Source organism: Neopelma chrysocephalum, unplaced genomic scaffold, assembly GCF_003984885.1.
Source record: "Neopelma chrysocephalum unplaced genomic scaffold, ASM398488v2 Primary Assembly neopelma1_26, whole genome shotgun sequence".
Lineage (NCBI taxonomy): Eukaryota > Metazoa > Chordata > Aves > Passeriformes > Pipridae > Neopelma > Neopelma chrysocephalum.
The window spans coordinates 26,632,072-26,654,778 of NW_020897695.1; the positions used below are offsets into that span (position 1 = coordinate 26,632,072).

The 22,707-nt window shown below is 39.1% G+C and overlaps 1 protein-coding gene across 4 annotated transcripts in view; it reads right to left on the reverse strand.

Moving 5' to 3' along the window:
- The window catches only part of ATP9B (ATPase phospholipid transporting 9B (putative)), a 165,264-nt gene extending 144,266 nt beyond the window's left edge, over positions 1-20,998 (reverse strand). For all 4 annotated transcript variants that reach the window (XM_027676005.1, XM_027676004.1, XM_027676008.1 and 1 more), the window contains exons 1-2: positions 20,893-20,998; positions 5,836-6,009 (exon numbers count right to left, since the gene is read on the reverse strand). In XM_027676005.1, the coding sequence (XP_027531806.1) occupies positions 5,836-6,009; positions 20,893-20,987 (269 nt within the window). In that variant the 5' untranslated portion in view covers positions 20,988-20,998. The remainder of the gene's footprint in view (positions 1-5,835; positions 6,010-20,892) is intronic.
- Between the last annotated feature and the right edge of the window lie 1,709 nt (positions 20,999-22,707).

Genomic DNA, 22,707 nt, shown 5'->3' on the forward strand with positions numbered 1-22,707 from the left:
TTCGTAAGTTTTCCTCCCTGAAACTTTCACTACGGCATAGACATCAATTTGCTTTCATCCTACGTAAACATGCATCTTATTTTGTTACAAATAGGAGCCCATTCATCAACTTTTCCCAAATCACTTTACAACAGCGACAAAGAATTACTTAATCATAAAAATTCAAACAGTGTTCGCTCAACATTCAAAATTCAGCCCAGTTATTTAGTAACACACAAATCAGAAAAATCAACTTATCTTGACCATTACTTAAATTTGTCTTTAAAGCAAAATGAACTGCAGTTTTTCTATGTCATGGTTCCACAACCAGTTAACTGGCCTACACTTCTGAAGCAGGCAGAAGTGTGAACCTACACTTCCGCTGCCAAAATGGCCCTTCCCCCATAACAAAGGTGTGGATACTTGCTCCTTCCCTTATGCTGGCACAAATACTGACACAAATGCATGGGAAAACCAGGCCAGCAAATTGATCCAGCTGTAAACTAATGTAGAATAAAAGGGGACTATTTTCACTTAGATCCATCGCTGATCTTTAAAAAACCGTAATAATAGTTGAAACAATGCAGGTTATGTACTCGCAGCAGAAGGTGGAACGAATCCACTCAGTGCCAACTTGAATTTACACTTGATAAAACTGCTCATGGCATTAAAGCTTTAAACTTTTTAGTTTCCAGGGCAAGGGTGTGGAGATAGAGACAGAAAGAGATAGATTAGACGTATATTAAAAAAATGTAACAAGGAAAATAGTTTTTTCCTGAGGAAAGTGAATAAGCAAGACAGCTTCTGTCTACAATCCCATAGACAGAAATTCCCTGATAGCCTTTGAAATGATGAATTGTTTAAATCAGTTTTTGAATTTAAACTGTAAACAGACTTAACATTTCATTAGGCACAGTGCCTTTTGTAGAATCATTTCCTCAGACATGCAGGACTTTTCTATTGCTAAAATTAAACATTCAACTAAAGTGACATAATTATACTGCCTTCCTTGACAGGGAATCTCCCCTTCTTGAAACTACTTTTTTTACTACAGATCAAGAGACCACTAGTTTAGCAAATGTCAAAAAGTACAAACACAAGAGTGATGCCCAGCTGGGAAACAACTGAGATACCTTTGATAAAAGGGATTTGATTGACACAGAGCTAACAACACTCAAGTTCTCAGATGCGAGACAACTGCAGATGATGAAAATATTACAGGTTATGCCCAAATCAGTATTGTCACGGTTCAGATGAGCTTTACTACCTTAAAAGTAAAAATCAGTTAGATTCTGCCACTTACAGTCTTAGCAGTAATTACTGCTATTTTACAGGAAGAATCAGAGGTGGACGTGCTCGCCTCAGAAATCCTAATCAGTTTACTTTAATTCAGATTTTTAACAACAGTGAAGTCTACCCAATATTTTTGAAACTCAATATTATCAACTTCCAACAAATACCCAATCTGTTCTTGAATTAACATTCCCCAATACAGAAAATATTTTTGTGGAAGGGTATAGACCCTTTAATGGGCTTTTGTACCCAGTAAATTTATATGATAGAGTAGCATTCTCTGACCTTCAAATGGCCTAAAACCATAATGTAAGATGTTACACAGTCAAGACACACTTCAGATTTTACCGAACTCTTTTGTAAAACCACATCTTACGCTATGGATCCAGCAATTAAAAAAAAAAAAATATAAATCACATCCTTGTTTACTGATTTAAGTTTGTATTTCAAATGCCCTTGACCAGAAAATCCAATATATGCAAAGAAAGCTTTTACCTTAAGCCAGGTGTAAGCCGTGTTGTCTATATCAATACAACAGATTGCATATATGAAAAATATAGTAATTTGTAGAAGAACTTTAAGGTATATCTATTACATGGCTTTTTACTAACCTGCTTCCTAATGTACTTTTTTTAATTTGAAGGAACAATAACCAGTCTTCATATTAGTAACCAACGCCGTATTTAAATTAACAAACAAACAAACAAACAAACCAAAGAAAAAACCTAACCAGTCAAAAACAAACAAAAAAACCCCAAAACTAAAAACCTCACCAACAAACCAAAATCTGGAGTAACTGTTAAATAAGAACCCTTAACTTCTTCATAAATAGAGCGTATCTCTCGAAGTCAAAAGCTAAAGTAAAAGTCTCAACTGACTCTGCAGCTCTAATAATAAAGGGGTTTTTTATTTTCTCTTTTCATTACTTTTATCCTACAAGCTTAACTGCCAGTATCTTTCACAAAACAGCATTTTCATCAGAATGGGAAGATAATATAAAAGCTCTATATTGTCTGCAAGGGTCAGCTTTTCCTTATTAGGTTTTAAGTAGCAGAAACTAGTTCTGCAAAGAAAATATACTGTAATTATTGTACTCAACAGGTAGCTTCAGTAATCAGGCCAAAAGCAACACAGTGGTCATGTCATTCTTAAAAGATCAGCATTTTCCCATGCTTCTGCATAACAAATGCGTTGCAGATTAATTGAAAGCGTACAGGCCATCTTAGAGTCCAAATTAATCCCAGCATTTGATATCCCCTTCACTTCATATGGAAATGCCATTCAATGGCACCATTTTCATAGGGACAAAGTGTTTTTTGATAACAAGTGGAATGTAAATCTCATGAGAAAGAAATCAATCCAGCCCAAAGAACTCCAGAGTATTGATCTATGTGCATTATAATTTCACAAGCTTGAAGAGAATTTGTAAGTTAAAGGGGAAATGATTACAACCACAAAACAGCTGCTATATCACAAAGTTTTCTTTTAACTGTGCTATGAAAGCAAGAAATAAGCGGTTTCTGAAGTTAAAAGTTATATTGGTTGAATTAAGTCTCCAGTTTGTTCAAAATCAAAGACAACATTTGATTTAATTATGATTTTTTTCTTCCAAATGCAAAAACTGTTTAAAGAGCTGCAGATTTGCAAATAAAATTCACACCATTCAGTTTTGATCAGCAAGTCTATTGTCTAAACAGAAGTTAAAAGCTGGATAAAGGATTTGTACAAAATCATTTCTCCAGTTCAGTTAACTTTGTCAAACCTTCCATATTTGCTCCTGCAAAACTGGTGAAACTTTTTCAATTAAACAGTAACAGTTTGCGATGTAGCAACAAAATCTATACAGTATAAAATTCTAAAGCTGCAAAGTAAGAGATGGAAAACTTCCTCTCACAAAAAATGAGATTAAACCTAACAATGCAAGACAGACAAAACCCCCTAGTGGGTATGGGGTTTTTTGTTTGTTTGCAACAAGTAAAGTGATTTTGAACACAAACACAAGACTTTTCACTGAGAACCCAAAAGAAATCAGGAGCCCCCTGAGCTCGGCTCCAGACAAATGCCTAGTCTTTTATTATGTTCATCTTTCTGTCACAGCTTTGAAAAATTTACAATTTAGTTTAAAGCACAAAAAGAAATTCTATATGTGGAGGTCGAGATTTCAACCTCACTCAGACTCAGGTATGAGATACTGATTTCCATAAAAACAGGGTAAAATTTTAAATTCTGTTTAACTGAGTGGGTCTCAGAATCTTACATTACACTTAGAAGAATGCAATTTGTCTTGTGGAAATAAGTTTCAGTTGTTTATATAAAATGTATACACTAACAAACATGCAAATTGTTTTCTCAGATGTTCTTCTCCATTTCAAGTGTGAAGGCATCAACACACAATTCTATCCCAAATCAATACTTTACACCCCATAAAACCACTGCAACTCATTCTACACTTTATGTAAGTAATAACTGCACAGTTATATAATACAGTAGCCTCCAGGCTTGCTGCATGATCTTTTCCATGATCCGAGGTAAACTTTAGGCATTTCAAAAACTCAAGTATTCTGTGGGCCCCAGCAAAAATTCATAACGTTTTATTATAATGAGAAACCATCAAAAAGAATAACTTACACTGACTGTACCTCCCTGACTTTTGTCAATAACAAAGCTTCAACAGTGCTCTCAGCCCAGATGAAACCTCCCTATCACCACAATGGGTATTTACATACTCACTCAGAGGCACTCACCTAAGATGAGGTTTTTGTCCAGCCTGACAGGACCAGTAGTTAAGATACCATAGGATGACCTTCCTTCCAGGTAATTTTCCCCATCTCATCTAAACAGGTATCTGCACCTTTCCTGTGAGAGTATCCTCTGCCTGTTAATATCCTACTGAAATGTCAAGCTTCTGCTAGGATCTGGTGGTCATTTTTTCATTATTTTTTCCATGAAAAATGAAAATTATCTACTATAATGTTCCATTGTAGAAAACTAATGTGATTAAAACGCCTCTAGGTATAAGTACAAGACCAAATGGATTCTATGTCCAAATTCAGTTGAGGAACTCAACAAAACAGAAGTCAGACTCCTCTAAGGCCTTTTCCTTAGTGAAGGCTTTTCTTTTACACACCTACATTAGCATTAAAATATGCATAAGATGTAGCAAAAAAATTAATCCAATTTCCTTTCTCTTTTCATTCTCAAAAATCCATCACAAATATGGCTCAAGTATTTTAACAAATAAGTTTGAAAGTTTCTAGGCTTGAGCTCCACTGAAAGTTGAGATGTACCTATCAATTTTAAAAAGCAAGAAGGATCACGAAATTTTGCAATCCTCAGGATTAATAACACTTTCCTGTGACAGTCTCTTACAATTGTTAATTAGTTCCAACATAAACTCATCCTGCCATTGTTCATCTCTATCCAAACAGAGTAAATCCTCTGTCAGGGTAACTGTCAGGGTGCAGTTTTGACTGGTCCACCAGTTTTCATGAAACTTACAGAATGTAATCACAGTAACTAATAATCACTAATACTTGCAGAACTGAACTCATATAAAATATATTATTTGGAAGGTATTTCAACTTTAAGACACATCCAAAAGATTAAAAGCCTCTTTAAATACTTAAATTTTTTTTTAAAAACTACAATCTAGTTCTGTAACAGAAACATTGATTCCAAACCCCATTTGCATATATGAGCACTGCTTTTGTAAACATTGCTATCTTGTCTCCTTCCTTTTACTTTCCAAACACTTATTCCCTAAGATAAAATTGATAATTCACGAGGTTTTGTTAAATTATTATATAAAAAAGAAATCAACACAGATTTTTTTAAAGCTGTAGAACATAATTATTTCAAAAAACTGAAGGTGTATAAACAGAACTTTGTTTAGGATTAAAGAAAAAAGAATATTCTTAATCGTCCTAATAGCAATTTCTATATTCAGAAATTTTGCTAACAATTCATTAGAAAATTACTACTCCAAGGCAACTGCATACAGCAGAGTATACCACAGAAAGTTTCTACATAAGAACCAAATCACAAGAGCTAATCCCAGTTGTAATTCACTCCAAGACCACCAGTTACATTTATACTTTAACCTTTTAAGTTGAAGGGTTAGCTAATCATTAGTTAATGAAAGTACTTCTTCCTTTCAGCAACATCAATAAAATTTATATATTGTCAACTTAACACACTAACGTCCTAAAAGGAAAAGATTTAACCCCTCAACCTGTTGTGGTTTTGAGTAGAAGTGAGAACCAGGTTTAAATGCCAGATTATGGACCTCATATTAATACAAGTTTAGTACATGATCTCTCTTAGAAGCCTTTTCCTTGCAAGTCAGCAAAGCAGAAAGGAGAAGCACGCAGCAACAGCTCTTCAGAGCTTTTTCTATGAACAGCTGGCAATGTCCTAGTAGGGAAAATGCAAGCAAACAAATCAAAAGATTCATGACAAGCAAATTATTATGTATTCTGTACTCTGCACACATCACACAATACGAAGTTACTATTTATTTAATTTGTTTAATATTTTAATAAAAAGTGCTAGTATGCAACAAACCTAGTGCAAAGGAACTTCCAGCCGCCACAGATAAACCATTCTAAGCCTCTTCTTCTCTGAGAAATTCTGGCTCTTGGCAGAGTATGGTAATCACTCTCATCATTTTCAAAGCCTTCTTCTGACATCATTAGTGGCATTTCATCCAAATGAGAGGACTCATCTTCCACTTGGTACCTGGCAAAATTAAATAAAAGCACTAAATAAACAGCCAATACATCACTTTTTATTACTGGGAATCTCCTAAAGTAACAGGTTAATTTTTGCCATATTAGGGAGATATTTTCATCTAAACATCTCATGAATTTGTGCTAACATATTAACAAGAAATTCTGATTTGAATTAAAATTGTGTAATACAGCAAAAAGGCCTGCAACTAATCATTGTCAATCATAGTATAAATAATTCCAGGAAAATTCTTGTTTCTTATATAATCTGTGCATACAAAGTTGCAGCTTCCTACTTTCCAAGGGATTCTTCACAAGATTTTGTTATACAGAGTGTACTCTACAAAGCTTATAGCAGACAGAAGTGACTGAGTTTTCATGGAAGTACAGACTTTATATTTCCACCAAGATTCTTTAACCTGCTTTTCTAATGTCTGTTCCTGTGTGCACAGGCCCTCAAGTCTCCACTTTCTGCACAACACATCAGTATCTTAGTTTTAATTACTAAAACATTATAGTTACTTTTATAATTCTACACACAAACATTCAGTGAGTCAAAACAGATTTGCCTGTGGGACCCATGGAAACAACATTAAGCTAACAACGGTCCTTTCCTCTCCAGAAACTATTATCCACTCTAATTTTACATTTCTGGAACACTTTTTATGCTAAGACAAAACACTGGAATACTCAATAAGAAAATTCCCCTCAGTGAACGTAAATTGACTAACTTACTCATTTCATACTTCTATACCTTTGTGAGGATGATTGAAAGAAGCAGCACTATTACTCAGAATTAGTAAGTTTGATTTTCATGAAGCTGTATTGTGAAGTCATTTCTTACAAGGTAAATTCCAGGACTGTCCCATTTTCCCCACGGCAATGTAAAAACAATCTACATAAAACCAGTAATTAACAAAACCAAAAATTCATTCCCTTTAAGCAGTGAGCAGCTGGAGTGCATGAAGTCCTGCCTAGGGATGGATGAGGAGGCAACAGAGGGCTTCTGTGTGTGGATTAAAGAGAGGACCGGTAAAGGCAACATTTTAGTAGGTGTCTGCTAGAGACCACCTGAGTAGGAAGAACAAGCAGATGAGGCCCTTTGCAGGCAGAAAGGAGCAGCTTCACATTCTCAGGCACTGGTCTTCATGGGGAACTTTCACCACTCTGGTATCTGCTGGAGGAACAGCACATAGGTAATCCTGGAGGGTCCTGCAGTGCTTTGACAACTTCCTCCCCTAATTACTCAGGAGGAGCGAGCAGAAGAGCTGCCCTGCTGAACCTCATACACCCAAGCAAGGATGGGCTCACTGGGGATGTGAAGGCCAAGCACAATCTTGAGTGCAGCGACCATGAGATGGTGGAGTCCAAGACCCTGAGAGCAGGGAGGAGGGTGGCAAACAAGCTCATAACTCTGGAAATCAGAACAGATCTGGCCTTTTCAAAAACTGCTTGAAAGAGTCCCATGGAATAAGGGGCAGGAAGAGGGGCCCAAAAAAAGGTAGTTAGTATTCAAGGATCAGCTCCTCCAAGCCCAAGAGATTCCCATCCCACTGAATAGGATGTTAGGCAAAAATGTCAGGAGGCCCTAACTGGACAAACAAGGACAAAACTGAACAAACTGTCAAAACTCAGACACAAAAATGAAGTGCACAGAGGGTAGAAATAAGGACAGGTAACCTGGGAGGAATACAAAAACACTGTCCAAGCTTCCAGGGAAAAAGCTAGGAAAGCTACAGCCAAATGCAGTTGAATCTGGCCAGGGATTTGAAAGACAAGTCTGAAAGTACACAGGTGACAAAAGGAGACAAGGGAAAATATGGACTCATTGCTGAATGAGATGGGGATGTGGTTACACAGGACATGGAAGAGGCTGAGGCACTGGGTTCTTCTTTGCCTCAGCCTTGACTAGCAAGACTGCCTTTCAGGAGACTCAGGTCTCAGAGAACAAGAGGAAGGCCTAAAGCAAGGAAGATGATGGTCAGAGAACATTTAAGCAAATGGAATATATGGTTTTATATATATATATATATATAAATATAAAAAAGCCTATGGGTCCTGATGCAATGCACTCACAAGTACTGAGGAACCTGTCAGCTGTCATAGCAAGGCCACTTTCAATAATCTTTGATGAATCATGGCAACTGGGAGAAGTGACTGAAGATTGAAAGAAAGCAAATGCCACTCCTATTTTCAAGTGCAAGAAGGAGGACCCAGGGAACCTGTTCAGACCCATTCATCTCACCACAACCCCAGAGAGGATGATAGAGCAGATCATTCTGGAAACCTTTTGCACAAAGGACAACAAAACCAGGAGTAGTCACCATGTCTTCACCCAGGGAAGTCATACTTGACCAGCTTGAAAAACTTCTAAGATTAAATAATTGGCCTGGTAGATGAGGGGAGAGCAGTGGATAGTGTCTGCTTGGACTTCAGTAAGGTCTTTGACACTGTCTCCTATAAAATTCTCACAGACAAACTGCTGCTGTAGTAGTTGGACGGGCAGACATTGAGGTGGATTGAATTCTGCCTGAATGGCCAGGTCCAGAAGGTGGTGATCAGTGGCACAAAGCCTAGTTGGAGGTCAGTAAACTAGGTCAGTTGTACCCCAGAGGTCCATAGAGGATCCAGTCCTGTTTAACATCTTGATTAATGATATGGATGATTGCCACGGTCCGAAGGGGAAAGGGAATGAGACGCGGCACTGCAAAGAGGGTCCGGACACAGGTGAAGGGTGAAGGAGCAATGCCACTTTATTGAGGGAGAGCAGGGACTTAAATAGGGTAGGTCTGAGGGGAGGATTCAGAACTGGGGAGGAGCTTGGGACTGACAGCCCAGGGAGAGTCAGGATTGGGAGATAAGGGAAAGGTAGGTGTAACTCTGGGGTATCCAGGGGAAAGGGCCAATGGGAGCTCACTCTGCACTGCGGCAAATTCCAGCCAATCAGTGTCAGAGGAGCGGGAAAGCAGGGGAGAACAAGGGAGTAAACAACTTTAGGCGGGAAAGTCTGAGGGAGAAGAAGGGCTAATATGGGGGTACATCAAAATTTCATAAAAAACCAGCAGCAAACAGGGGTACAACAGTAGAAACACATAACACAATAAAAACTGGGGAGCAACAGTCAGTCTGGTAAAAAGTCCATCAGGCATATCCACAGTCCATTCAATTTCTGTAGAGCTCCCTCCACGCTTTGTATCTTTCCCAATCGGATTCTGGTTTCTCCACAGATGATGGGGCAAAGTGTACCCTCAGCAAGTTTGCAGATGACACAAAAACCGGAAGGAGTGACGATAGGCCAGATGAGCATGATGCCATCCAGCACAAACTTGACAGGCTGGAGAAACAGCTTGATGGGAACCTCAGGAAGCTCAGCAAGAATTGCAAATTCCTTCACCTGAACAACCCCACACACCACTATATGCTGGGGGCTACTACAGGAAAGGAACTTGGCAGAAAAGGACCTGCGGATCCTGGTGAACACCAAGTTGAACATAAGCCAGCAATGTACCCTTGCCGCAAAGAAAGCTACCAGTATGCTGGACTGCGTTAGGCAAAGTGTTGCCAGCACATCAAGGAAGGAGATCCTTCCCTTCTGCTCAGCACTAGTAATGCCACACTTGGGCTCCTCAGTGCAAGAGAGACATGGACATACTGAATAGAGTCCAATGTAGGGCCATGATGATGATGAAAGGACTGAAGCATCTCTCCTAGAAGGAAAGGATAAGAGAGTGGGACTGCTCAGCCTGGAGAAGACAAGGCATAGGCAGGATCTTATTGATTTCTATGAACAAACACCTGAAGGGAGGTTGCAAAGGTGACTGAGCAAGGCTGTCTTCAGTGGTGACCAGAGGCAATGGGCACAAACTGAAACACAGGAAGTGCCATCAGAACATCATTAAACGCTTTTTTAATGTGACGATAAGTGAGCACTGGCAAGCGCTGTCCAGGGACATTGTGGCATCTCCATCCTTTGAGATGTTTAAAACTCTCTGGACACGATCCTGGGCAATGACGTCTACGTGGTCTTGCTTGAGCAGGGGGGAGTTCTGCTGACAGAGAACAGCACCCTGTTCAAAGTCTTGATAGACAAACCAAACATTTTAAAAAGAAAGTAATATTACAAACACCAGGACTAATCACAAAAAGGCACCATCACTGGGTTTGCATTTTTTCAACTCACTATATATTTAATACAAAAATCTGAAACCATTTCCTTTTCCCCTAGATTTTCTGTGTTGAGCGCTATTGTATAGAGAAATATATATTAAAGCAGATACTAATCTTTTTGGATGCCACGAAAGGGAGGGAGAGATTGAATTGTAATTATTAGATTTCTATTGAAAAAGTACACCACATACTTTACACAGGCTATATAATAAACTGGTATTAACATAGTTAAGAAGGAAGCTCTAATAAGGAAGGGGAAAAAACTCCCAAACCCACTACTGATTAACAAATCATTAGCTAGACACTCCCTCTTTTCTTTGGCAGATTTCTGCACCTCCTTGGAATAACATGGTATGGTACATCATTAAGGGATGTTAACAATGTGTTCAGACCAGATTAGAAAACAATGCATAACTAGGAACAATAATAATAAATGAACACCTCCCACCCCCAGCTGCAAATCAACTGAGTATTGGAACCTTAAACACATTAGACTTTGTGACAAGAAATCTTCATCTGTTGCAGAAGATGCAAAAGCACAACCACACTGCAGAAAACACGACCAAAGTTTCAAACTAACAAAGCTGTGTAAATGCTAATAGTTACAAGTTCCCAGAAAGTTAATTATGTCAAAATAGGGCATGAAAAATGCTTTCAGTGGGTACTACCCACTTCAAAAAAAAAAAAAAAGGTAGTATAAGACAAATATGAAAAACTTGATCTTCATAATGTTGATTGCAAAAAGCTGCATCTGATGTTGGTTTACTATGACAATCTAGCAATATATTTTCCCTTACTATTATTATCAACAGTCATTAGGAAAAAACATAATAGAAAAAATTCTCTTCACAAAACACAGGTGTTATTATAGGTTAACATGCATATTATACTAAATTATATGGATTACTCTCAGACTAGATTAACACTAGGTAATAAAACCACTGCTTAGAAAAAAACTTAAGACCTTACTTTATGCTAAGACTTCCAGTAAGACAGGCCTGCGTTTAAAGAGACTCCTGTTCAATGCTTTTATAATCTCTCCTAGTTATATTTGCAAATTACATTATCATAGTTTTGATACAGAGCTTTCTGTTGCATTGTGTTTTGCTCTTGGACATCCAATTAATGATGTATTTGTAACACCATCCGGTGAAATCACAGTCTGCTAGCTGTACTGGAATGTACAGCAAGATACCACAAAGTAACAGATGTCTTTTTCTTCTGTACAAAGTTAAGCAGTGTGTGTTTGGAAAATAATATTCTTTATATACAAAGGTAACAAAGCAAACATGGTTAAATGGCTCTTGAAGGAACATGTTGATGCAAGGGAATCATGGGAGAGACTTGACTGGGAAACACATTCACAGATACACATAATATTTAAATCTACTTTGTAAATGTGATAATATTTGCAGAGTACACTGATGTCCTAATCATAATTTCCTTAAGGTTTGTTTGCCATTATATTAAAAACAAGTTTTTTTCCACAATCGGTATCTAGGTTTGCACTCTTAAATATGGAGCTTCACCAAGTAGTGAAGATAATGAGCATAAGCACCATCATGTTTGGTAATTCTGACTTCAAAATACAGCTTCTCAAGTGGCAAGCAATTTATTCTGTTTCAAAAGCAATTTTGCTATTGTGTTAGAAAATTGTACTTCAGTATTTAAAAACAGTAAGATAATGAATAATGGATTTTTCATAACTAGGATGAGGACAAAAATCTTTGTGTCTTTGTTACCTAGTATTTTTCTGCACTTAATTGCTTGAAGTGCTGATTTTCCCTGAGTGACAAATCAATTAAGTATAATCCTAGAAACCTGTATTAAAATAGGGAAGCACTGAAAGCAACATGAATAAAGAAGCTAGAGCGAAGACATCAAAACTCTCAGCATGACTGCTACTAAATCAGGTATGATGAAAATATCTTGAAAAAAGAATGGTTTCCTAAGGAAAAATGAACATTAATATTAAACAACTTTCAACAAAATCTGACTGTTATTAGGAATATCATTTAACAGATTTAACTGAAAGGAAACCATGTATAATAAATACTTTTAAGTGAAATTTTGACATAAATATCTGCTGTGAAAATGATGCCTCAAGTCACATGTGTTTGCATCATTCCACTTTGATGGCTGTTTGCCAGAGTAGATGTGGCTGCAGAGTTCCATAGGTACCATAACTGCTAATGGAAACCATTTTAATTAATTTAATTCTAATTTGGCTACTTATTTATATCCATAATAATTTCTGTATTTTCTGCCAGCTTTCTATTACCCTAAAAGAGCAACATTCAAGGGTGCAGCATGAAGGTGCAAGGCACAGGGCAAATGTGACTGCACACTTTTCTGGTTTTACTCACTTGACAAATGCAGAAATGGCATCTATGATGATGTTTTTTATCTGCCTGCTTAAAAGACCAAGATAGGAATATAAGCACTGTGTCAGATACTGCATAAATAGTGCTTCCTTGTCGCCTATCACTTGTGCTATCCACCACAATTCACAAGAAGGAAAAACAAAGCTCATGTCTTAAAGCAGTATTTCTCAAAGATAGTGAGGGAGGAAAAATGCAAGTGTGGCCATGAGTCTACACAGAAATTGGACAAAGGAGATGGCGCTGGGATGCAGAGTAGCATGGAAGAGAGGCAGCAGTGGAAGAAGTTCTATCTGAGCAGAAAATCTGAAAAAGACCAGTTCCTGGCAGGTGAGCTACCCCCATCCACTGCTATGACCGTGTCCCATCACACCAAGTGCTGGTGATCTGGCTGAGTGACTGGCAGCCACAGGGCTCCCTTTGTTTCTGGCCATGAGCAGAGGAAAGACACAGAGTAAGCTGCACAATCTATCTCATCCATATCCTGCTCCATCTCCAGTAATGACAGGTATATATATACAAAAACTTAGAGGACAAACCACCAAATCAGCAAATGCTGTAGGTTGCCTGTATCACTGACAAAACGGCTCAGATCACATCCTGTAACAAAATAAAAATTCCCAGGAAACTGCAGCAGTAAAAATTTTATTAAGAAAGGCACATCCATAACCATGTTTATAAGTATACAATGTATTTTCATATTATTGTTCCTCTTATTCAAATAACCAGTGTCTCCATAAAACAGATTGCTTTGCTAGAACCTACCCAAGAAAAATCAAATTACAAATACTTATTTTCCTCAAATATTCTTCTGCATTTCTAAAAATTGGGAGTTACACTTTTCCTCTAATTTGAAACACCTCTATGCTTTACACAGCAGTAAATTCTAGTAAACTACAAAGCAATCATGCTGTTCCTAGATTACAACAGAATTTGAAAGTGGAAAAATGTTCTATGGCTAAGTGCATGAAATTTAAAGAATTTCCTTTAAATGCTTCCTACCAAACACAGGAAAGCTATTCAGAAGTTTTTAGGATTGATTAGAGCTTGACATTATTTGTCCCTATTGAGCTTTAGCTGAGGCTCTAATGTAAGTGCACCCCTAATCAGCATTACTTGGGTAGTCTCTGAATGCAAGTCCCGCCCTAAAAAAAATACACAGTCATACACAAAATAATCCTATTGCAAATTTATATGCACTATCAGGGACAGGTGTGTCAGAGATGTCTACACAGAAGACAACAGTAAACACAGTATTCCAGCAGTTATTACCAAAAAAAAAAAATAGAAAAAGGAAAATACATTTGGACAGCTTTTAAGAAAGCTGAATATTTGTGGAGCTGAACATTTATACCCAGTTTCAATAGATAATTTTGCTTTTGTGTCCTTGCATAACAGAATCTTTAAAAATCTAGTACAACACTTTCATCATAGTACATGTTTATCCATCCAAAATAGAAGGAAAAAGTACTTCTACTGTATGCAGGCAAGTTTATTACTGACTGTGTCACTGAGATGAATATGACCAAATTCTGCTTAAAGACCAAATAAATTGTCACCCCTCCATATCCTAAGTGATACAGAGAGATGGTCTGGAAAATCATAAGGCAGCATTTGTGAACTACTACCACCACTAAAAAGAAATAAAAAGAAAAGCTGGCACTTCTAATATGAAGAACTAAAGGCAAAACCCTAATATCTGTTGAGATAAAGGTTTAAAAGCAGAATACAAAGTTATTACCATGGCAGCTCCCTTTCATCAGGAGCTTCTCAAAAATTGCTTAAAACAGGTTCTACCAGACACCTACAAACCCCAAATACTCTGAATGCTATTTCCTTCTCTCTCCCCTACATCACACTTTCTTTACCAGAACAATATACAGAGGAAGCAAACTGAGAAGATCTGTGTAACAAAGCCTTCATGAAAAAAGGCACCTTTCTTTACTCCTCTTTGCTTACCTTACAAATCACTATGCATATCCTAACACAGCATCTTTTTCAACCCATGACAAGATGAGTGAGTCTCTGTATTTAACAAATAGGAACCAGAAATACCTAAATACACAGCAGGACCTGAGGAAACATCATCTACATTCACTAGAACCCTATTTTTAATTAGTAGGGTATGTCATTGATTAGAACAACGGGGCCATTTTATCACTGTCACTGGGTATTGTTATTGACATTGTAGCCCAATCAATTGTTTTCTCTCCCTGTTCTTAGCAATCCAAATGCCTGCCCAAGCAATACAAATCACTGTATTTAGATACTATAGATACAAAACAGGAAGGCATGCAAAAGTAATAGCTTAAACATGACCAATCTTAGAAATACATTACAAAGTTTATTTTACGGCACATGCAGTCACGTGTGCTCATTGCAAACAATAGCATCATCTGCAATAGTAACTTGAAGTTCTCAAACTTTTTTTTTTCCTAATGATTAAAACATTTCAGATCAGGATAATGACTGTAAGAATAACCATGCTAAAAATTATGACTCTAAACTTATCTTGGTGTGAAAGAGTATTACTAGAGAAGAGAAAACCATAAGGACAACTTTTTCCAAGTACACATTTCTAAGTAATGTTAAGTCAAAGAACTGAAATTAAAAATTACTTTTTTACTAAAATCACTTGAAGTTCCTATGTCATCAAAATTTGTGTCTGCAGACTAAGTATTACAAACTACTTCTCAGGTATGACACCAGTGAAAGTGTCATTGTTTGTAAAAATACCTAACAGTTGCTAAAATGAGCAGCTCTGTATGCATGTAATAAATGGTTTCCTGCATTATTATATCATTATATCATTAAATTTTGCTCTGAAAAGCAAAAGCCACAGCAACTAACAATAACTATGCACACTGCAGAAAAAGCTCTGAAAACATTAACATATGGCAAGACTATTTTTCAAAACTTATACATCAAACTACTTTGATCTTTGTTCCAGGCAAAAATCTCAGAACCTATCCTAAATCAGGTGTCAGTCCCAACAAGTAGTATTAACCTGTGGATAAAGTCTTTGGCAAAGAAAGCAACACACAGTTCAGGAATGTGAATATGCGGACAATAGGCATAAAATGTGCATTGAGAAGAAAGTTGGAAAAAATTTTTAAAAATTACTGTTAACTTCTTGCTCTAAAAACTAGTAGTACTTCATAACTTGAGTCTTGAAAACATAGACTCAGTCACTGTTATACAAATACAGCATCCCAAGTATGAAGTTGCCACACAAACAACCCTGCTGGAAGAATCAGAATTAAGAGATGGCATCTCAGACTAAATGTAAAAGTCACTCAGTGACATAGTTCCAAATAGTGGTGAATCTCTGTCCAAAATCACAACCCAGGAAAGGCTAATGACAAAGGGCAGTATATCCTGCAAGACAATTACAGCAATTTTGACTATTTTTTTAAATGAAATCAAGTTTCACTTTGCAAAAGAGAGAAACACTTTGAATTTCAGGTGAAGTCTGTAAAAAATAGAGGAGCAAGAGTTCTCCTGGAAAAAGAACAAAAGGACATTAATGATTGATCTGTAACAATGGCGTAACAGTACAGACAACTCTCCTATTATTCTAATGAGATCTCTTTACATCACATTTGATCCTTTCCTCCTTAAGCTACAATAAAAGATGGAGGTGTATTCAAGTGAACATTTGAATATAGCAGCATAACGTACAGCTGTGTGTTTTAATGTGTTGTCATTTCCAATACACTTCAACACCTATATATTAGCAGCTGTAGCCTAAAACACCAGGAATACTGTATTGTTCAGAGTTCATGACGTTTCTACCAGATATCAACAGAACCTGCAACATCTGCAATTTTTGTATGACAGTAACAACCAATACATCTCACTCTGAGTCACTACCTCCAACAAAGAAGATTTCTGTCCTACAGAGTGGGTTAGACTGATCTGTAATGGTGTGCCCACTTAGGTGCCGCTCCTGTACGTATGTCATGGGAGAAAACCAACACAAGACAAGGGCTCTGATTTAAACAAAGCACCACAGGAACCAGGCTGATGTTATGAGCTTTGTCCACAAGCAAGTGCAGGTGTGTCAGTACACATATAGACAATTAACAAGCAGTACCCACTCCCCCACATTCCCACAGCTGCTCAGTTGTCAGGAGCTTCTGTGACCACATCCAGAGCAGCAGGATGGATAGCGTTAACAATGCTATTTCTACCAAAAAAACGTAACAGACATTTACAGTTTATGTTCCTGGACTAAACAAGTTATTGCTTCTGGTCAAACAACAGATGTTTGAAGAAATTACTATCACTTTACAACAGCAGTTTTAAAACACAGATGTTCAAAAGTAAATTTGGTTCTATCTTCAGAATGCTTTATCACAGAAGCTATATTAAAATTCAAATTAATGTCAATATTGTCAGTCATTCAGCTTCATCCATCATTTTCGAGCTCATTTTCAGGATGAAATATGTAGGATCATTCCATTAACAGGTGTGTGGGGGAGAAGAGGAAATCGAAACCTGTAAAACTCTGCACAGATACTGTAACAACTTTTGCTCTAAATATTCAGAAATACCCAGGGAAAGAGACTAGCAACATTTCAGAAAACCAAAGAAATACCAAGTATCGCTGCATATAACCCACTCAATGGGTAAACTCCTCTGATACATATCAATGTCTGGGATTTTTGACAATTATGGACATTTTGCCAGGCTTTTCAGACCCACAGTTAAAGTAAATTATGAGCTTTCTGTGAACACCATTCTCCAAGAGATGTTAGGTTCTATCAATTCTGATTGCTACATGGTCTCACCAAAAAATATTTTCAGTTACTTGGTCTTAATTATTACATGTGAAATATCAAAAACCTGGCATATCACTTGCCACTGGCATATGAAGAATAACATCTACACAATGAAAATCACATTGTAGTTTAGAACTAGAACAAGTACTTAAAACAAAACTGAAAGTAGGTCGCAGGAATTGAAGTATTTTAAAGCTCATGTCAGGCTATGTCAGAAATTAAACCCACAGAATTACTGTACATGCATTAAATGTTACCTTTTGACATTTGTATGTTTCTTTTTTGGTGGTTCACTGTGGAACTGAGCCAAATACCCTGAAAATCATAACCACAAGGACTACATGATTGCTGGGAACATAGCTTTCATTTAAAACATTTTAAAAGCATTAGAACAGTATTATGACATTAAATCATCATATTGTCTATGTACTACAAAAACTGGTTTAACATTTTTAAGTATCAGGGAAGCATGTGAATTCTCATCAAACTTCAAGTTCTGCAGACTTCCATTCCATTTTGTCCGGGATAGATTTCATTTTTTCTATTATACATATTTCACATGAAATAAGCTACAATTCACCAGTTGTTAAGCAACAAGTATCCTGTATTTACCTGGACAAAAGACACACTATCCTCTTACTTTGTTCTTTTTCCCCCTCTTGTGTAATTTTCTTACTCACTAATGACATAAAAGAGTAAGAATTCAAAAATAACAGTACAGTCAGCTGCATTAAACCAGAGTTGCTCTATCAGTGAGCGAACTGCAGAGACAAGAAACAGCAGTTGATCTGTTCCATAACTTGCCCTACCAAAACCACTAATATATGTAGTTGTGTCATTCATAAATACACTACTGTAGCCCACACCATGAATAATCCTGCAAGAGGTTTCCTTCCAGGGAGTGGGTGTTCTTCATGACATCACCTTTGCAAATACCTGGAGTGCAACTACATTTATGTCACGTAGGAGACAGCTGGCAAGACGTGATTTTCTGGTACCAGCTCAGGAGTCCCAGCAACAGGCCAAATACAAGCATACACTGTCAGCAGCAAATGTAGAACACCCGAACAAATCAGGTATTTTGCTTATGGATAAATGAGGGCTGTCTACTGCTTAACTCCTTATCAGCTTCAAAATTCCAGCAGGCTTCTTGTTTTCCTTCCATCCAGCTCATGTGACAACACAGGCACAGCACAGTTAACCTCCTTCCTGTGTTTAGCAGTTGATTACTCTGGGGCTGATGGTGACAAATACAAGTCTAACACATGAGAACAAGCATTTTAAGTCTCACTGCACATTTAAGGTGATCCTGGATTAAACCTGAGATACCAACTATACTATATTTTAATTGGTGTTTGTTTCTAGACATCTTCAGAGATACGCATTATACTCTTTCAGGCAAAATTGTCAAGCATACATGCCTATGATAACTTTTTGCATATCAGAGACCTCAGTAACTTCAACACTCTTATAAGTAACTGCAACATCAGGACCTTTGCTGCAAGGCTCCTTCAGAGTCTGTGCTGAAGATAAAGATTAGAAAAGCAGGATGAATCATTCATAAAGACATAGAAGCTGTAGTTCAATTACAAGCTTAGAGTCATAAGACTTACAAGTTGTAATTTGACTATCTGCACTGCCGTATTTCCCTTCTGACTCTACACTAGATAGCTGTGGTAGAATCTACACAAGCATTTCCATGTTTTTGTTACAGGGAACACCTTCCAAAGTACACAACAGGTGGTCTCACAAATCCAGGGCAAGGTATTCTTGAAGGAGAATGACCAACCTACTCAACTCACATTAAGAAAAACATAAACAATTAAAGCAAGTGAATGTTGGTAAATGTATTCTAATTCTCAGAGCTCAGAAGAGCAATTCACTAATCAAGTGATCAAAAATAAAGAAACACAATAAATGAGCCTGTCAATTTTTAAAAGTTTTTTAAACCTGCAAGAAGTTGAACAAAAGTAATGAAAATCATAGATAATCATTTGTATGGAGGATCAGTAAGTTAAATACAGATCACCTGCACTTGAGAAACACAGATGATGAAAGACCATAACTCTGAAGATGTAATCTAAACTGGACAGAATGTAATCCAGTCTTTGGAGGGTGATGTTGATCAAACAAGATAGAGGGGAAGATACAGAATTGGTAGTTCCTCGCTAGATCTTACAGCTTGCCAAACCTGCTTACAAAGCCATGATTGAACAGGTTATATAAAGAAATGCAATCACTGCTTGCAAACATACCTTCAATGAACCTCTGTATCTGTATGACTTATGGACTCAACCTATCCCATCCACAGAATTTTTCAAGTCACCAAAACACTCCTGGTTAATCTACAACAGAGCCCCCAATACCTTTGATGCTCTGGACTGAGGCTTTGCCTAGCCAGTCCTCCCCTTTATTCCCAAGCACAACACCTACTGAGAAACAAATTTCAGCAAGCACTTTCCCTGCTTCAATTCTCTAAGGTATGCGGATAGTGATGATAATGCTGCCCTATCTCAAAACAGAGGACAAATTGTTGGACATTCGAGTATTAGTGAGATGGGGAAGGCTCCTACTAGGGCGGACTGTCCTACAAGCTCGTGAATGTTCATTAAAAAAAATCTTTTTTATCTAGTTTAAGAAACAAGACAAGGTAATTTAAGCCTAACCTATTTTGCACAGTTTAAAGCTACATTTTTTTAGTTATTCCATTCTGACAAAGAAGTAAATATATTTTATTCATTATGAAACAGATTTATTTGGACTAGAACAACAGCACCAACTATTCTGTTTTAGCAAGTCCATTTACTTCAGATCCTACAACTGCTCCCTCCAGTCCTTGTATCCACAGCCAGCGCCCTAGGAAAACCAAGAGAAGAGGAAAAAAAACTCAAACCAGTAACTATAATTATATCCTCTACCATAAGAGTGCTATCTAATGGAGATACCAAGATTATGGACCAAAGTTTCTCCTTCCTCACAACAACAGTGTACCTAGAAATTGTTCAGAAAAATGGGAAGCAAAGAAACGTTCAGTCTCTGCCTGAAAAGTTAATTTGATGTTAGACCTTTAAACCAGCTCCTTCAAATTGCTTAAACGCCAAGAGAGTGTATTTCAAGCACGCATCGTATTTACTACCAAATTCGCACGCCGCCCCCCCCCCCTTCCCCGAGAGCATCCCGCTCCTAAGTGAACTCCTGGCAAGGGACGCGAGTCGCGGGGAGTTCAGGCGGCGGGGCCGGGGGAGCCAAGGCCGCACGGGGAGCGGCCCTGCGCATCCTCCCGCCGCCACCGCGGCCGGGACACGGGAACTGCGGGCCGGGAGGGGAGGCCAGCGCCGGGGGGAAGCCTGCGGGAGCCAGAGGCTGCCGGCACCCACCTCCCCGGTCTGCAGCGGCGCCGCCGCCCCTGCGCGCCCTCCCCGCAGAGCGAGCGGGCGGTGCCGGAGCCCTGCAGGGCAGCGGGGCTGGGCGAGGGGCGCGCACCGCCCCGCCCGCCGCCGGGGACGGGGGAAGGAAAAGGGAAGGGGGGGGAAGGAGCGGCCGCGGCGGCGCTGCCCGTACCTGCTGTGGCGCTGCGCGGCGGCGGCGCTGCTGTAATAGGCCGCCCTGCGCTGGGCGCTGCGCGGCACCGGGCGCAGCGGGATCTGGTCCGCCATCTTGGGGGCGCCCCCCCGCCGCCCGGGGGGCACCGCCCGCCCCGTGACGTCACGGCCGGCGCCGGTGACGTCAGGGGGCGGGGGCCCGGGGTAAACAAGGGGGCGGTGGGGACCGGGCTGGACCAGGGGAGCCGGCGAGGGGGGAAGTTTGATATATAAACAGCAATGTCTGCAAGTATCTATAGCGAGGGAGCCTAGAGGGCAGAGTCTGGCTCTTCTCGGTGGCGCCAAGCAATATGACAAGAGGCAATGGGCAGAAAGTGATGCACAGGAAGTTCCATCTGAGCATGAGGAAGAATTTCTTTACTGTGTGAGTGACGGAGCACTGGAACAGATTGCCCAGAGAGGTTGTGGAATCTCCCTCTCTGGAGATACTCAAGAGCCGTCTGGTTGCAATCCTGTGCCATATGCTCTGGGATGACCCTGCTGGAGCAGGGAGGTTGGACCAGATGACCCACTGTGGTCCCTTCCAACCTGACCTGTTCTGTGATTCTGTGATTTTTCAGCTTCTGAAGTCCCAGATGGGTGAGCTGCAAAGAGGATGAGCCAGGGGCTGTGTGGGTGCCACCCATGGGCCTGGCAGCGTGGGGGGCACAGGCAGTTCATGTGGGAGCCCTGAGTTCAGGGCTTAAACAGGAATTGCAGGAGACAAATCCTGCCCTGGTTCTCCTCAGCTCACCTACTCTTGTATAAGTTGATGTAGGGTCGGCTCCCCTTCCGCCTCTTGGAGGGCGAGAGCCAGCTGTCATCTGTGCTGGATGTCAGTGAACACTGATGGGAGCCCCAACAACAAAAAAAAGCACTGCTAATTGATGATGATGGTTTCCTGCCATTGAACAGAGATGGGTTTGCCACTTGTAAATGGACATTCTGTGTATCAGGGAAAATGAAACAAGTCTATAGGACCTCATAGGGGAAAGACACAAGTCACCACCAGAAAAAACTGGTTTGGAAGATAGAAGTTTTCGTAGACCTACTGTAGGATGTTACCCCTCGGTATTTCTCTGAAATCAGATGCTATGCGGAACAAAAGGCCTAATACCATCACAGATATGAAAGACTTCCCACAAAAGAAAAAAAAAGGAAAATATATTTCTTTGTCAATGCCCATAGCTAAATGAAGTTGCTCTTATGACCCAGACACTTAAGTTAGAAGTGTTGCTTAGGATGTACTTTCTACCTTAGAATAAGGCACCCCAGTTTGCAGAGTACAGTGAAGAATGCCCCCATCTGCTGGAGTGAAGGTTATGGAGCACTGGCAGTGCTTGCCAAGTGCAAATTTCTAAGCAGTGTTTTGACTTTAAGCATGTTATGTGTTACTGAACTAACCAACAGACAGAACACTTGAAACTGAACCAGGAGAGTGGGAACAACAGTTACGCAGGAGACACAAAGCTCATATAGGAATAAAAGGCAAAAATCTCTCAGCTGGGCATGGGGCAAGACTTTGCTGGGTATTTGAAGTGTTGCGCTCGGAAATGCCAAAAAGGGGACAGATATTTATTTAACTTTGTAGCTGTGATAATCATTATAATATTGATGGCGGTTACAACAGTAGACTCATAGAATTGTAATTTAGAGTGGAAAGGATGTCCATATTCACCTAGACCAAGCCCCTGCTCCAAGACATGGAGTCTGATACCAGGTTGTTCAGGGCCATGTGCAGTGGAGTACTGAACACCTCCAAGGACAGCACAGTGTTTCCACAACCTCTCTGGGC